The sequence below is a fragment of the Rhinopithecus roxellana genome, chromosome 13 (assembly GCF_007565055.1).
Source record: "Rhinopithecus roxellana isolate Shanxi Qingling chromosome 13, ASM756505v1, whole genome shotgun sequence".
Taxonomy (NCBI): domain Eukaryota; kingdom Metazoa; phylum Chordata; class Mammalia; order Primates; family Cercopithecidae; genus Rhinopithecus; species Rhinopithecus roxellana.
This window is the reverse complement of record NC_044561.1, coordinates 122,427,539-122,442,786: the sequence shown is the minus strand read 5'-3', so window position 1 is coordinate 122,442,786 and position 15,248 is coordinate 122,427,539. Positions and strand designations below refer to the sequence as shown.

Genomic DNA, 15,248 nt, shown 5'->3' with positions numbered 1-15,248 from the left:
TTAAATTGGAAAACATTATGTTGAATGCCGAGTCAGCAGTACAGTGAGTGTCCATTACGGTTAGCTATGTGATGGTGATTACTACAGGACAGTCTGTGGGAGAGCCCCATGGTTGTGTCCAACATCCGCGCACTTTAGTAATATGTAAAAATAATAGCCACAGAGGCACTAGAGCTCAGGCCTTTCACTGGTACTTGAGGCCTGGACTCCAACCCCGGGTACTTGTCTCTCTTGTCTGCCTTGTTCGACTCCCTCTTCTGAAGGACCTGTTTTTCTTTAGAGCCTAGTCCTGAGAACTGGAAGTCATTTGCTCCTTTAAGATTGATTGACTGATTTAGAGATGGGGTGTTTATTAGAGACAGGGTCTTGCTTTGTTGCCCAGGCTGGAGCACAGAAGGCTATTCACAGACACACTGCAGCCTCAAACTCCTGACCTCAAGTGATCCTCTTGCCTCAACCTCCCAAGTAACTGGGAATACAGGTGTGTGACATGGCGCCCAGTCCACTTGCTCTTTTTAAAAGTAACAGCACACCTCCATTCTGACCCACTATTTGCAGGTCTGGGGTTTGCTTCTCCCAGGCAATCTGATTCCCACGTTCCTGTAAAAATCTCATAGGATGCACCAAGTACTGGCCACAAAATCCACAGCAACATGCTAAATGCAAATTATTTTCTCTTTGTTAGAACAGAACTTCAAGTTACTGTGTTTCTGCAAAACTGTATTCTAGCAATAACGTTTTCTCCCCATTCATTCAAAAAATGTATTTGCTCAATGTCTGCTGCGTGTGCCAGGCACCATTCTAGGTGTTGGGAATATGGTGGTGAGCAGGGCAGCCTAGGCTTCAGTCCAGGAACAAGTGAACAGAACCCTTCAGTAATTTCAACTATTGTAAGTACTATGGAAAAATAAAAGATAAAGGGACAGATATGTTGAGGAGCTACAGAAGTTGATCAGGGAAGCCTCTCTCAGTCTGAACTGAGAGACCTGAAGATACAGGGGGTTCAGAGGCAGGGAAGGGACAGTAAGTGCAAAGGCACTCAGGCAGAAACAAGGACAGCCTTTCAATAACCAGAAAGGGCACCTGTTAATTGTGTAGCAAAAAAGAGAGAGAGGTATAAGCTATGAGGACGGGCATAGATTTCAGTCAGAATGACACAGGATGGGGAATTACCAAAGGGGTTTAAGCAGGGGTCATGTTCTAATTCACGCTTTTAAGAGATCACTTTGGCTGCTGTACAGAAAATGGGCTAAAGTGGAAGCACTTTTATGCAGCTCAGAGAGACTTGGTTTTATATCTGCACAGCTATGCTTATTACAGTGCATTTAAATATTAACATTTATTGACTGATTACACCTTAATAAGGGTTACAGTAAAAACCTGGTCCTTTCCCTAGAGAGTTACAAAGGCAAAGATGACAACAGATACAGAGGGTGGGCCAGGGGATTCTGAGCACCTTCCTTGGGACTCTCGACAGCAGGAGTAAGTAGACGGCAACTCCGTGCTCACCCTGAGACAAACACCATTCTTGGTGGCAATTTTTTCTTTGGTGCTTTCCTTGAGTAAACGAATACCGAACAACATTCCAGCAACAACACTTGGTCTGTTCTCATGTACATCAAGCAGTCTGTTAAATTATAAAGGAATAAAACCTGCTCAAATATGTGCACTCCAGTAGGGAACATACTACCAACAGAAATCATTATCAGCAATGTGGCTGAAGAAGAAATTAGATCAGTTATGAAGACAGGTCAGATATTTTGTATAGAACAACCTGCTTGAGGCCGGGCGCGGTGGCTCAAGCCTGTAATCCCAGCACTTTGGGAGGCCGAGACAGGCAGATCACAAGGTCAGGAGATTGAGACCATCCTGGCTAACATGGTGAAACCCCGTCTCTACTAAAAAATACAAAAAACTAGCCAGGCGAGGTGGCAGCCGCCTGTAGTACCAGCTACTCGAGAAGCTGAGGCAGGAGAATGGCGTAAGAAACCCGGCAGGCGGAGCTTGCAGTGAGCTGAGATCTGGCCACTGCAGTCCAGCCTGGGTGAAAGAGCGAGACTCCGTCTCAAAAAAAAAAAAAAAAAAAAAAAAGAACAACCTGCTTGAGTGAAGAAGCATTTGACAGAATCACTTGGGGAAGGAAATTCCTGAAAAAATACCAATTTCAGATCTGGTTCCTACAAACTGCCCAGAGAGAGATATGAACAGTTAGAAGTATCATAACAACTCAATCCAGTATTTCATTTACTTTAAGAATATCATCAGGGGTCGGTTAGCCTCTCACTTAAAAACCCAACAAAAACAAGTGATGTACATGGTCACCAGAAGAAGAAAACAAAGCTATCTGAGCATGTATATCCGTCCATCCACCTGCTACCTTCTGGCTCCTTCCATGGATATCTATGAGTGGCTACTGCCAGGCACTCAGCAAGGCATGGAGATCCAGTGTAGACATGAGAATCAAAGCCCTTGTCCTCCTGTGGACACTGAGTAACTAATCACCCAATCAATTAACTACTGAAAGGTAAGTGTCCCAACCTGAACCTGCTGCACTGAGGCTGAAATGAAGAAGTAGCAGCTAGATACATTCCAGTACTAGTTAGAGAAAACAGCACAGCTGACAACGGGACACTCGACATCATACCTCGCTGGTTGTGTTCCCTAAGAGAAAAGCAAAGGGAAAGGCCCAGAAAGAGACAAGCTGTTATCAGAGGTTTCCCACAGATGTTATGACACATGCTTCCTCCGCCCCTCACACAGGCTGATTCCCTCTCACACTTGGAAAAAGAGCCATACCGTATCAGCCCGTACCTGACAGTGATGAGCCTCTTTCGCTGGGCGCGTCTCCATTTTCTGTGCTTACTTTCCCAGAATCACTCCTGGCATGTTCACCGTTGGTTAAATCTGTTTTTTCGGGAGTTGTTGGTTTGCTTTGTGCCTGACTGTGCTTCAAACGAACGAACTTTGGGGATACTGCTGCAGCTTGGATCACAGGGGACTGGGGTTTTGACTGGATTGGTTTTTCCAGTTCTCTGGCCTCCTGCAACTAAAAGGCAACAAAAGAGGGATACAATCTAAATAGTCTCAGCATTTTGGTAAGGAAGAAAAATTATGCCAGCCTATTACTTAAAAAATTTCCTGGGCTGGGCACGGGGGTTAACACCTATAATTTCAGCACTTTGGAAGGCTGAGGCAGCAGGAATTCTTGAGTCCAGGAGTTCGAGACCAGCCTGGGCAACATGGTGAAACTCTGTCCCTACAGAAAATTAAAAAATTAGCTGGGTGTGGTGGGACATGCCTGTAGTCCCAGCTACTTGGGAGGTTGAGGTGGGAAGATTACTTGAGCTGGGAAGGTCAAGCCTGCAGTGAGCCATGATCATGCCAGTGCACTCCAGCTTGGGCAACAGAACAAGACCCTCTCCCCCCGCCAAAAAAAAAAAAAGAGAAAGAAGTCCAGCCACAAGGATAACATATTTAAAAGGAAATAAATTCCTTTGACAATCTCCAAACAAATTCTGAACACAAATTTCAAAACCCATTAGTTTCTCTGATTTTTAAAGCAAGAACAAAAGCACAGTACAGAGAATCCACAGGCAGAAGAGGTAACTTTAAAATGCTAGCAAATCTTCACAGGCACCGAGGTCACACATGACAGTTCAGAGAGCAATGATGTCTTGCCCCTAGCACTTAAGTGCTGTCACTCACCACTTGATTTTCCATGCGGGTGAAAATGACGTTGAGCATCTGAGTAAGGGTAGCCTTGGCAGTGGTTTGATTGATGAGATTTTTGCTGGCCAAATAGATATTGTAACATGTCCTCACTGTCTGCAGGATAGTACCCTCATGAATTTCAATGTGTGGGGAAGTCACTGCGGTCAGAAGAGCCTAAAACAGAAACCCGCGACCTTCACCATCAGGAACGCACATCACCTTCCTGCCCTCCTATGGCCACACTTTTCTAGAGGGTCTGGTTTTGTTTTTCTTTTGTGTGTATGTGTGTGTTTTTTAAAATAAATTGTAAGATGGCTCTGCAAATTAAACTAGATGATTATTATCAAGAGCCAACTCCTATGGCTGTTAGGTGAAAAACAGCGAACAATTCTATGAAATCCAAATCACTTGAAACGATTAAATTGTGTTGAAGCAGACTTTCCACTGGCTCACTTTTTCAAAATCCAAACTTCTAGCCAGGCAGGGTGGTTCACTTGAGGTCAGGAGTTCAAGACCAGCCTGGCCAACATGGTGAAACCCCATCTCTATTAAAAATATAAAAATAATCCAGGAGTGGTGGCACATGCCTGTAGTCCCAGCTACTCAGGAGGATGAGGAACAAGAACTGCTTGAACCTGTGAGGTGGAGTCTGCAGTGAGCCGAGATTGCACCACTGCACCCTGGCCTGGGCGACAGAGCAAGACTGCCTCAAAAAAAAAAAAAAAAAAAAAAAAAAAAAAGCCAAACTTCTGAATTTTATTTAATACTGATTGAAAAACCTACAATGAATAATATGACAATTATCTCAGGACATATAACACTCCAAAGTGATCTCACCCAGATTAATCAGAAAATACATGTTTCGATGGTGGTTAGTTTCCCAATTCCCTGGTGGGTTTTCAAGAGGCTTTAAGAAAGCCTGGAGCCCTCCCCTCATAATCCTAATACTTTCAGGACTTAAGATTTGGATCCTTGGCTACATCCGTCCTGATCCTTTTCTCAGACAAGCAGATGGTACTATCGGTGCCAAACCATTCTTGGCAGCAGAAATCGAACAGGGAAATAGGACAGAGGCAAGTCAGAGATAAGAATATCAACAAAGACCCACTGAGAAACCCAGACTGGGAATCCAGGGTTAACCAGAGGATTTCAAGACGATTTAGTTCACAAGCAATTTACATTGTTATTGGCTGAAAGGTTTACTTTGAAAACACACCTGGTTCCATTTTTCTTGTCTCAGTCCATGCTAATAAATTCTGACACCTAACAAAAGATCTAAGTGATGCTTAAATCTTTCTGTTCCACCTCAGCACCACCTGAGACAATACATGGTAAATTAGAAACCCAGATTCCCACAGGGACTTGCTTTCTAATTTAAAAACCAGACAGGCAAACAAACAGGTATACCTTAATTATTTGTAACTGAACCCCTTCATCGGTCTGAGGGCCCTGAAAACAATTGCAAATGGTTTCAACAATTCTGTCGATCAGCCGCTTCCCAGGGGCTCCACTGTCGGGGGCGTTGCCAGTGATGTGCCCATATGCGATGAGTTTCTAAAGAGAGAAAGAACAGAGATTATAAATTTCTGCTTGGCCAGGACTGAGGCCTTCCGTGGCAGCCCACAATAGCAAAAGAGAGGCACTTCCAGTTCCTACAGAGTCCTCTGCTCCGTGACCACAACCCTCGTCCTGTCACCTGACAGCAAAAGATACCTGCAATGGTGACACAGTGTCCGATGAAAAAATGCAAGATATAGAGTGCTCCCCAGTATGCAACCATCTCTACAAACCTGAGGAATTAAAAGCTATACATACTCAAGACAGAGAGAAGATTAGTGGTTGTCTAGAGTTAGGGAGGCGGCGTAGGGAGACATAGGGAGTGATTGTCAATGATAATATAAAAATGGTCTAAAGTTAGGTTGTGGTAATGGTTGCACAACTCTATCAATAAAGTAAAAACCATGAAATTGCGTGTGTGTGTGTATATATATTATATATATATATATATATATATTTTTTTTTTTTTTTTTTTTGAGACAGGGTCTCACTCTGTCACCTAGGCTGGAGTGAAGTGGTACGGCCATGGCTCACTGAAGCCTCCACCTCCCAGGCTCAAGCAATCCTCCTACCTCAGCCTCTTGAGTAGCTGGGACCACAGGCACATGCCACCAAGCTAGTCTAATTTTTCTTTATTCTTTGTAGAGACGGGGTCTTCCTGTGTTGCTCAGATTGGTCCTGAACTCTTGGGGTCAAGCGATCCTCCTGCCTGTAATCTCAAAGTGTTGGGATTACAGATGTGAGCCACTGTGCCTGGCTTGAATTACACTTTAAATGGATGAATTGTATGTATGTTAATTTTATCTCAAAAAGCTGTTTATATATATATATATATATATATATGTGAATATGTACCTTCTTTCAATGGAAAGATACCTAAGAAACTAATAACATAATTGCTTGAGGGAGGAGAACAAAGTAGCTGTGACCTGGGGTGGGACTAAGACACTCTGTAGTACATCTTTTCATTTTTTTCAATGTTGAATCGTGTCAGTGTATTTTCTATTCCAAAAATTAAAGTAAAAACTTCATCTGCATAAAAATAACTGCATTTCACACCTACATCAATAGTAGTGTGTGTCACCCACGAGCAGCTGCTTGGAACCTGCCCTCTCTGAGAGGTTACAGATCGGTCTGTGCCACCTCACCCACAACTGGGATGTCAGCATGGAAGACAGAGCTGGAAGGAACCTCAAAGGTCAGCAGGAGGATGATTTCTAAGTCTGGCTAAGAAACAAAATCACCTGAGGGAGCTCAATAAAAACACAGGTTCCTGGACTCCAACCCAGACCTACTGAAGCAGAACTTCCAGGTGGAGCCCAGAGATCAGTGTTTTTCTCCAAGCTATCCAGGTTATATTGATGGTTGATTAGATAAAAGAATCACTCATCTGGCACGTATACATGTGAACTCTAAGGCATTCTCTGCCTCCAGTGACTTGGTGAAGACTCCTACAATTGCTGTTCTGTTCCTTCTCCTTTTGGCTTCTAGCTGGTCACATGCTTCTGCCCATACCAGGGGGACTCAGGGTCCTGAGGTTATCTATAGAGCAGCCACCACTGTGAGAGGAAGACTGGCCACTCTGCAGAGGTCTGACACTGTTTCTCAAGGGCTTTTCCCCTTCCTTAGCTAGTGAAGTGTCACCACTCAATAAGCAGAAAGAAAAATGGATTGAGAGAGTGGCTGAGAGTAGAAATGCAATACTACTGGATGGAGCGACTGAAGGAGCAGGAGAGAGGCCTGTGCACACTCTGCTGCTCAAGTCCAACCCCCAAATCTCCAGGTGGAGGGTGTGGCCTGTGAAGGGCAAGTCCAGATGCCCTTTACCTCACCCCTCACATTGCTGCTGCTGGTGCAGGCTTCCTAGGAGGGCAGGGCTGTCTACCTGGAAATTGAGCTCTGGTTTTGACATTGCTTGTTCTTACATCTAACAGACTCAAGTCTGTTTTGTGCACTGGACTGCAAGTGGGGTGGTCTAGGAACTCCTCAAATGTGAATGCTGAAAAGTGGGCTCCAATACTGATGCCACAAAGCAAGCTGGACATGGATTACTACTTTTGTACTTTAACTAAAGTATGAAAAGGACAGAAAGTATCCTCCCCTCTATAGACTTCTTAAGGGGCACATTACCCTTCAAATCAGAAAGAGTTTTAAGTATGGCTTCCCCCCTCATCTGCGCAGTGAGATAAGGCCAGGAGAAAGAAGAGTTCCTGTATCCTGTGGATCTCTGGTTCTGCTTTCTCATCCTTCTCTGTGACAGACCCTGTTCTGGGCACTGGGGATACAGCAGTAAGACAAATGTAATTATTTTTCTCATAGAGTCTACATTCTCCAGGGAGGCACACCAAAGCTCAAAGTTCTGACTGGGACCTGTAGGGCCATGTGTGACTTATAGATACTGCCCCCATCTCCCACTGTCCCCCAGGTAGATGTCCCCACCTTGTTCCTTGCTAACGCCATGAGCAGTGGGAAGAGGGACAGGGAGGGAGGCCTCTGGGCAGCTGGCCCACTGACACATGAATCAGGGCTTATACAGGCACATTCTGCCATGGAGGGGAAGATGATGACAATATAAACCACTATAACAGGCCTTTATAGGACTCACTGCATGAAGGAAAATGCCATGTGGTTGGTTTGTTGGTACAGAATAGGACATAGTTAGTAATAAATAGAGGTGGGAGTAAGTAAGCTATATTACAAGTTATCCCACTCACATGAATGAATATATTTGGTACAAATTAAATTTTCTACCTCACTGGTCTCTTCTGAAGTTGGTTCTATTTATTTTGCCTCAGTGACAGGAATCCAAAGAGTCACCTCTGACCACAGAAACTGAGGCATGTCTCCAAGGAGGCTTGCACAGAGATGTTCACTGTAACCCTGTGTGTGAATGCCTCCGTACATGGGAGCGATAGATGAAATGGTGGCACGACACACCATATGCCAGTCAAAAGAAATGCACTAGATCCACATGGAGCAATATAGCTAGAGCCTAATAACAGTGTTGAATGTAAAAAGCTGCAGAGAAACTTGTAAAAGTGATATCATTTATTTAAAAAAAAAAAAAAAGAGAGAGAGAAGAGAAGAGAAAATTATACACTTAAACAGGCAATTGGGTTTGGGGCTGGTGGCCCAAGGAACTTCATTTTATCTGTAAAGTTCTAAAAATTTTTTTTTTTTTTTTTGAGGCGGAGTCTCGCTCTGTCGCCCGGACTGGAGTGCAGTGGCCAGATCTCAGCTCACTGCAAGCTCCGCCTCCCGGGTTTACGCCATTCTCCTGCCTCAGCCTCCCGAGTAGTTGGGACTACAGGCGCCCGCCACCTCGCCCAGCTAGTTTTTGTATTTTTAGTAGAGACGGGGTTTCACCGTGTTAGCCAGGATGGTCTCGATCTCCTGACCTCGTGATTCGCCCGTCTCGGCCTCCCAAAGTGCTGGGATTACAGGCTTGAGCCACCGCGCCCGGCCCTAAAAACTTTTTAACAGAGAATGTAGTCATGTACAACTTATATAATTAAAAATTGATTTTTCGATGTGCATTTAAAAAATCTAAAGTTTTCTGAAAATCAGAGCTAAAAGATAATGTTTGTGGTATAAACAGGGCAGCTTAGATTAATGGTTTCCTATAGCCTTCATTGGGATGTAAAAAGAAAATGTTAGAATTGTATTTATATTTTTCTAATTGTCCTTTGCAAAGATATATTTTTGCATGCTTTACAATATATGTACTTTATTTACTTATTTATTTTGAGATGGGGTCTCATTCTGTCACCCAGGCTGGAATGCAGTGGCATGATCTCTGCTCACCGCAACCTCTGCCTCCCAGGCTCAAGTGATCCTCCCACCTCAGCCTCCTGAGTAGTTGGAACCACAGGCGCAGGCCACTATGCCTGGCTAATTTTTTGTATTTTTAGTAGAGGCGGGGTTTCCCCATGTTGCCCAGGCTGGTCTTAAGCTGGTCTTAAATTGCTCAGGCAATTCGCCTGCCTCAGCCTCCCAAAGTGCTGGGATTAGAGGCGTGAACTACTGCGCCTGGCCATATATATACTTTAATAACGGTAACATGTGTAAATAAAGAGTCTTTTTGTAGAAATGAGGTCTCCCTATGTTGTTCAAGCTGGTCTCGAACTCCTGGGCTCAAGCAATCCTTCCACCTTGGCCTCCCAAAGCACTGGGATTATAGGTGTGAACCATCATGCCCAACCCATAACTTTATTTTATTTTTTGGAGGCAGAGTGCAGTGGCACAATCCTGGCTCACTGCAACCTCCACCTCCTGGGTTCAAGTGATTCTCCTGCCTCAGCCTCCCAAGTAGCTGGGATTATAGGTGCATGCTACCACACCCAGCTAATTTTTTGTATTTTTAGCAGAGACAGGGTCTCATCATGTTGCCCAGGCTGGTCCTGAACTCCTGAGCTCAGGCAATCCACCCGTCTCGGCCTTCCAAAGTGCTGGGATTACAGGAGTGAGCTACCGCACCCGGCCCTAACCTATAATTTTAAATTAAAGAAATATTAATATATTGGGAGGATATCCTCAAAAATGGTTTTATTATTCACTTGAGGCCAGGAGTTCAAGACCAGCCTGGACGACAAAGTGAGACCCAGGTCTCTACAGAAAGTAAAAAAAGTAACTAGCTAGCTGTGGTGGCACATACCTGTAGTCCCAGCTACTCAAGAGGCTGAGGTGGGAGGACTGCATGAGTCCAGGAATTTGAGGTTGCAGTGACCTATGATCAAGCCACTGCACTCTAGTCTGGGCAACAGAGTGAGACCCTGTCTCTAAAAAAAAAAAAGAAAACTGACTGGGCACAGTGGCTCACGCCTGTAATCCTAACACCTTGGGAAGCCGAGGTAGGCTTAAGCTCAAGAGTTCAGGACCAGTCTGGACAACATGGCAAAACCTTGCCTTTACAAAAAATAGAAAAATGAGCACGTGGTCCCAGCTACCTGGGAAGTTGAGGTGGGAGGATCACCTGAGCCTGGGGAAGTAGGGCTTACAGTGTGCCTGATCATGCCACTGCACTCCAGCCTGACAGAATGAAACCTGAGACCCTCTCTCAAAAACAAAAATATATATATATATAACTGATATATTACCAGAAAAACTTGGAGACCACTTACTAGCTTAGACATGACTGACCTTAACCCTCCTTACACTTAGCCCTGACTGTGGGGAAGTGTGTAGCAGACCAAATGTTGGAGGAAGGGAAGAGAGAATCTTTATCACTTGGTAGAAGCAAGACACAGGGGAAGTCTCCAGGCTTCTCCCAGTGGAGAGGCAGCCTGGGCTAACTGTATTTATGGCAAATCAATCCCAAAAGCACCTTTGCCACTCCTACTGCTGCGCCAAGCTCAAAGAATGGCAGGGCACAGCACGGATGTATCTGCAGCTGGTTTCAATTCTGCCCAAACCAAACTTTACCCCCAGATACTGCCCTTCCACTTCCAAGACAGAGGTTACCTTACCCACACTGGGAAAAGCCAGTCAAACAGGCTTGGCAAGGGCAGCCACCAAGGGGAAGCACATTTTTTCCATTCAATAGCCCAGGGAGCACCGAGTCACTTTCTCATGTCATAAAAAGGATGATTCATTTTGTATACTAAACAAAGAAATTCTAGTATACCTATTACATCTCAGAGAACTTCCATTCCTGTCTGTGTGTATTTTTTTCTTTTCTTTTTTTTTTTAAGAGACAGGGTCCTGCTTTGTCACTCAGGCTGGAGTTAGGTGTTACCATCATGGTTCACTGTAGCCTCAACCTCCTGGGCCCAAGCAATTCTCCTGCCTCTGCCTTCTGAGTAACGAGGACTAAAGGTGTGCACCACGCAGCCCAATTAACTTTTTATTTTTACTTTACTTTGTAGAGGTGGGGTCTCACTATGTCGCACAGGCTCTTCTCAAATACCTGGCCTCAAGTGATCCTCTTGCCTCAAAGTGCTGGGATTACAGGTGTGAGCCACTGCACACAACCAGAACTTCCATACTAAAAAGAGAGATAACCAACCATACCCCATAAGACTAAAGATTCGCAGTGGGCTGAAATAAGGCAGGGTGTCAGTGTTTCCATTTGAAATCATACACAGATACAAGGAGTCCCAGAAACAAACAATTTCTATTATTAAACAGACCAGAACCACACAGTTACAGTTAAGAGCAGGGGCCAGTTAAGAGCAGCAACCTTTTTCCATAAAGGGCCACATACAAAATGTTTAGGCTCTGCGGGTCATTTGGTCTCCATTACAGCTACTCCGCTAGGTCACAGTAGCAGGAAGGCAGCCACAGATAATAAACGAATAGGCACAGCTGTTGCTATGGACTGAGAGTTTGTGTCCCCCTAAAGTTCATATGTTGAAGCCTTAACCCTGCAATGTGATGGTATTAGGAGATTGGGCCTTTGGGAAATAATCAGGCTTAGATGCAGTCATGAGGGTAGGGCCCTTATGACAGGATTAGTGCCCTGTAAGAAGAAACCAGAGACCTAGCTCTGTCTCCATGACACAAGAGAACACAGCTGTCTGCAGCCAGAAAGAGGGTACCCTCACCTGGAACCAAATCAGCCAGTACCTTGATCTTATACTGCCCAGCTTTTAAAACTGTAACAAATAAATGTCTGTTGTTGAAGACATCCAGTCTATGATATTCTGTTACACCAACCCAAGCAGATTAAGACAGCTGTGTTCCAATAAAACTTTATTTGCAGAAGCAGACAGTAGGCCAAATTTGGCTCATGGGCCAAAGCTGATGACCCCTGGTTAAGAACACAGACACAGAGTCAAGAAGTCCTAGAAACCCGCTGGGCACAGTGGCTTATGTCTGTAATCCCCAAACTTTGGGAGGCCTAGGCAGGAGGATCACTTGAGCTCAGGAGTTCGAGACCAGCCTAGGCAACTTGGTGAAACCCTGTCTCTACAAAAAATATAAAAAGAAAATTATCTGGGCGTGGTTGTGCATGCCTGTGGTCCCAGCTACTTGAGAGGCTGAGGTGGGAGAATCACTTGAGCCCGTGGAGAATCGCTTGACGTTGCAGAGCTGCGATTGCGCCACTGCACTCCAGCCTACCTTGGACTAGGCTGGTCACTTCATTCCCTAAGCCTTAGTTTCTTTGATTCTAAAATGAGGACAAGAGTTAAATACCTCAGAGGGCTGCCAAGGGGTCTACACACAGTACAGTGGATGAAGCATGCAGGGCCCACTACAGGCTAAGAGCTCAATGCACGTCAGCCACTGTTCTTAGAATGTCAATTACATTAATTATCAGCACTCCCTTCAAAAGAAAACCTTAACATGGGGAGAGAACTAAAATTCAACTTCTGCCAAATTTCCTCAGAACACATTCACAGCAAAAAATATTTTAGGATAGAAGTAGGACTGAAGCCTGCCATTTAACAATTCTTGGCTCACTGTATGTCTCACATAGGACAATCTGTACAGAATTACATCAAATAACAAAATGGTTTTGCATTTGGAAGAGTTGCTTCTGTGAAGAAATTCTCATCAATTCTCAAGTACACATAACAAAGAAGAGAGATTAATAGAGTAAATATTAGACCAGAGATGCCAAAAACATGGCATGCCCACTGCCACTTTGCAGTCCTGTGCCTTGGTAGATAAAATCAATCACAGCACTCTTTCTCAAGAAAGCTGGATGAGCCTTCAGACACCTCTTCTACACAGCAATCAGAATACAGAATCTGGTCACCATTCCTGTTCTAGAAAGTGCTGGCAAACTGTGGATCACTTCAATATATTTTTTAAATTTACTAAACTTTATTCACTGATGTGGACTGCCCACTGAGGTCAAGAATAAATGTTCTTTGAGCCAGGTGTGGTGGTTCATGTCTATAATCCCAACTACTTGGGAGGCTGAGGCAGGAGGATTGTTTGAGCCCGGGAGTTAGAGGCTCTAGTGAGCTATGATCAAGGCACTGCACTACAGCCTGGGCAACAGAGTGAGACCCTGACTCGAAATAAACAAAAAAGAGAATAAATGTTCCTTGGGGTAATCAGAAACCTAAGGAGTAGGTCTTGAGCAAAAGTACAAGAATGATGGGCCAGGAATTAAGAAACCCAAGTTATAGTCCTGTTTCTCGTATTACCTGTATATTACTGGACAAGTCACCTTAACTTCTCTACCCTTGCTTCTTCTTCAGTAAAAGGTAATTTGCAACAAAGTTACTTGTGGCTCTAAATACAGTCAGTTCTCATTATTTGCAGCAATCCTTGCAAATGCACCTACTCACTAAAATCTATTTCTAAGCCCAAATCAATACTTCTGGGGCTTTTTTGGTCATTTGTTGACATGCACAGAGCAGAAAAAAATTTGAAATCACTTGATGTTCATGTTCCCAGCTGAGGTCAAACAAGGCAACACTATGCCTCCTTGTTTCATTCTCCTACGGCAAACAAGTATCTTTTAAGTGGTGTATTTAGTGCTGTGTTTTTTGCATTTTGGTACTTCTTGTTGGTGATTTTGCTATTTACAATGGACGCCAAGTGTGTGCTGATATGCTTTCCAGTGTTCCTAACAGCAAGAAGGTAGTGATGTGCCTCATGGAGAAATTATGTGTGTTAGATGAGCTTTGTTCAGGCATGCATTATAGCACTGTGGCCCCTGAGTTCAATGTTAATGCATCGACAATAGATACTAGATAGTCTCTTTAAAAAGAACCACATGAAGCCTAAAGGCTTGCAGGAACCTAACCCTGTAGTTCCTCTAGAAACAAAGATTCAGTGTTTGCTAATTCAGTATGGGAGGTGACTTTGTAGCACATAATTACCAAAAACAACAGATTCGACTGTCTCTATCTTTCTATTTGATATGAATTTTAATGCCATTAAGAAAGAGTCTTTTGAGACCAACTTGACCGAAATGGTGAAACCCCATCTGTACTAAAAATACAAAACATTAGCCAGGCATGGTGGCGGGTGCATGTAATCCCAGCTACTCGGGAGGCTGAGGCAGGATAATCCCTTGAACCCGGAGGCAGGATAATCCCTTGAACCCGGGAGGCAGACATTGCAGTGAGCTGAGATCACGCCACTGCACTCCAGCCTGGGCAACAAGAGCAAAACTCGAAAAGAAAGGAAAAGGAAGGAAGGGAAAGGGAAAGGGAGGAAAAGAAAATAAAAGAAAAGAGGTTGAGCCAGGTGCGGTGGCTCATGCCTGTAATCCCAGCACTTTGGGAAGCCAAGGCGGTAGGACTGCTTGAGGCCAGAAGTTTAAGACCAGCCTGGGCAACATAGCAAGACTGCATCTCTACAAAATGGAAAAAATAAGACAGAGGCTGTATAAAAATGCCTTTTGTGCCCATGTGTGTCAAATATTCCAATTAATGCTAAAAGTTTCATTTAGAAAAACATACACAAGACATGAACAAATAAGCTGTTTCTCGGGGAAACAATTCTGGTTTTAGCTGAAGAGCTCACACCTTTCTCTTTTCCCTCCCTCATGAGATCTCCAAAAAGAATACATCAAACTGCTCCTTTCTGTATCGCCTCTGAGAGCACTGAGTGCCAGGGCGGTCCCCAGCATAGTTCTGTGTAAGGACCAACTGTGGCTTGGAGAGAACCCCCTTGACAACACGAAGTTTAAACATGGTACCTGCAAGCAGTCGAGGGATGTGCTGACTACCCGTGGGGACTTGGACTGGCAAGCTAGCTCGAATGGAAGAAAATACTTGTCAGCTTCAATGAAGTTTGCCTTTGGTGGTGCAGCAGTGCCAAGCCTAGGAGAAAAGCAAGAGAGGGTCGGGAGGAGAAATGAATTTTCTACACCTTCCTCTAACTTCCCATTCCACCTGCAACCATTTAATTAAAAGTGCCTGCAAACAATATCCTGGGGCTAGACATTAAAAGTTGAACACACACATTAGGAAAAACAGCACGAAAGTGCCACATGCAGAGAGCAAGTTCTCTGATTGGCATGCTGAATTAACAACATCCTGGACTAAATCCTGGTGGCAGCCATGCCAGAGCTATAC

The 15,248-nt window shown here is 44.3% G+C and overlaps 1 protein-coding gene across 4 annotated transcripts in view; it reads right to left on the bottom strand.

Annotated features, from left to right (window-relative positions):
- Positions 1-15,248, bottom strand: part of ARFGEF2 (ADP ribosylation factor guanine nucleotide exchange factor 2) — a 112,812-nt gene that overhangs the window by 80,517 nt on the left and 17,047 nt on the right. For all 4 annotated transcript variants that reach the window (XM_010383867.2, XM_030914969.1, XM_030914970.1 and 1 more), the window contains exons 3-6: positions 14,870-14,993; positions 5,119-5,265; positions 3,706-3,885; positions 2,812-3,046 (exon numbers count right to left, since the gene is read on the bottom strand). In XM_010383867.2, coding sequence (XP_010382169.1) covers positions 2,812-3,046; positions 3,706-3,885; positions 5,119-5,265; positions 14,870-14,993 — 686 coding nt within the window. The remainder of the gene's footprint in view (positions 1-2,811; positions 3,047-3,705; positions 3,886-5,118; positions 5,266-14,869; positions 14,994-15,248) is intronic.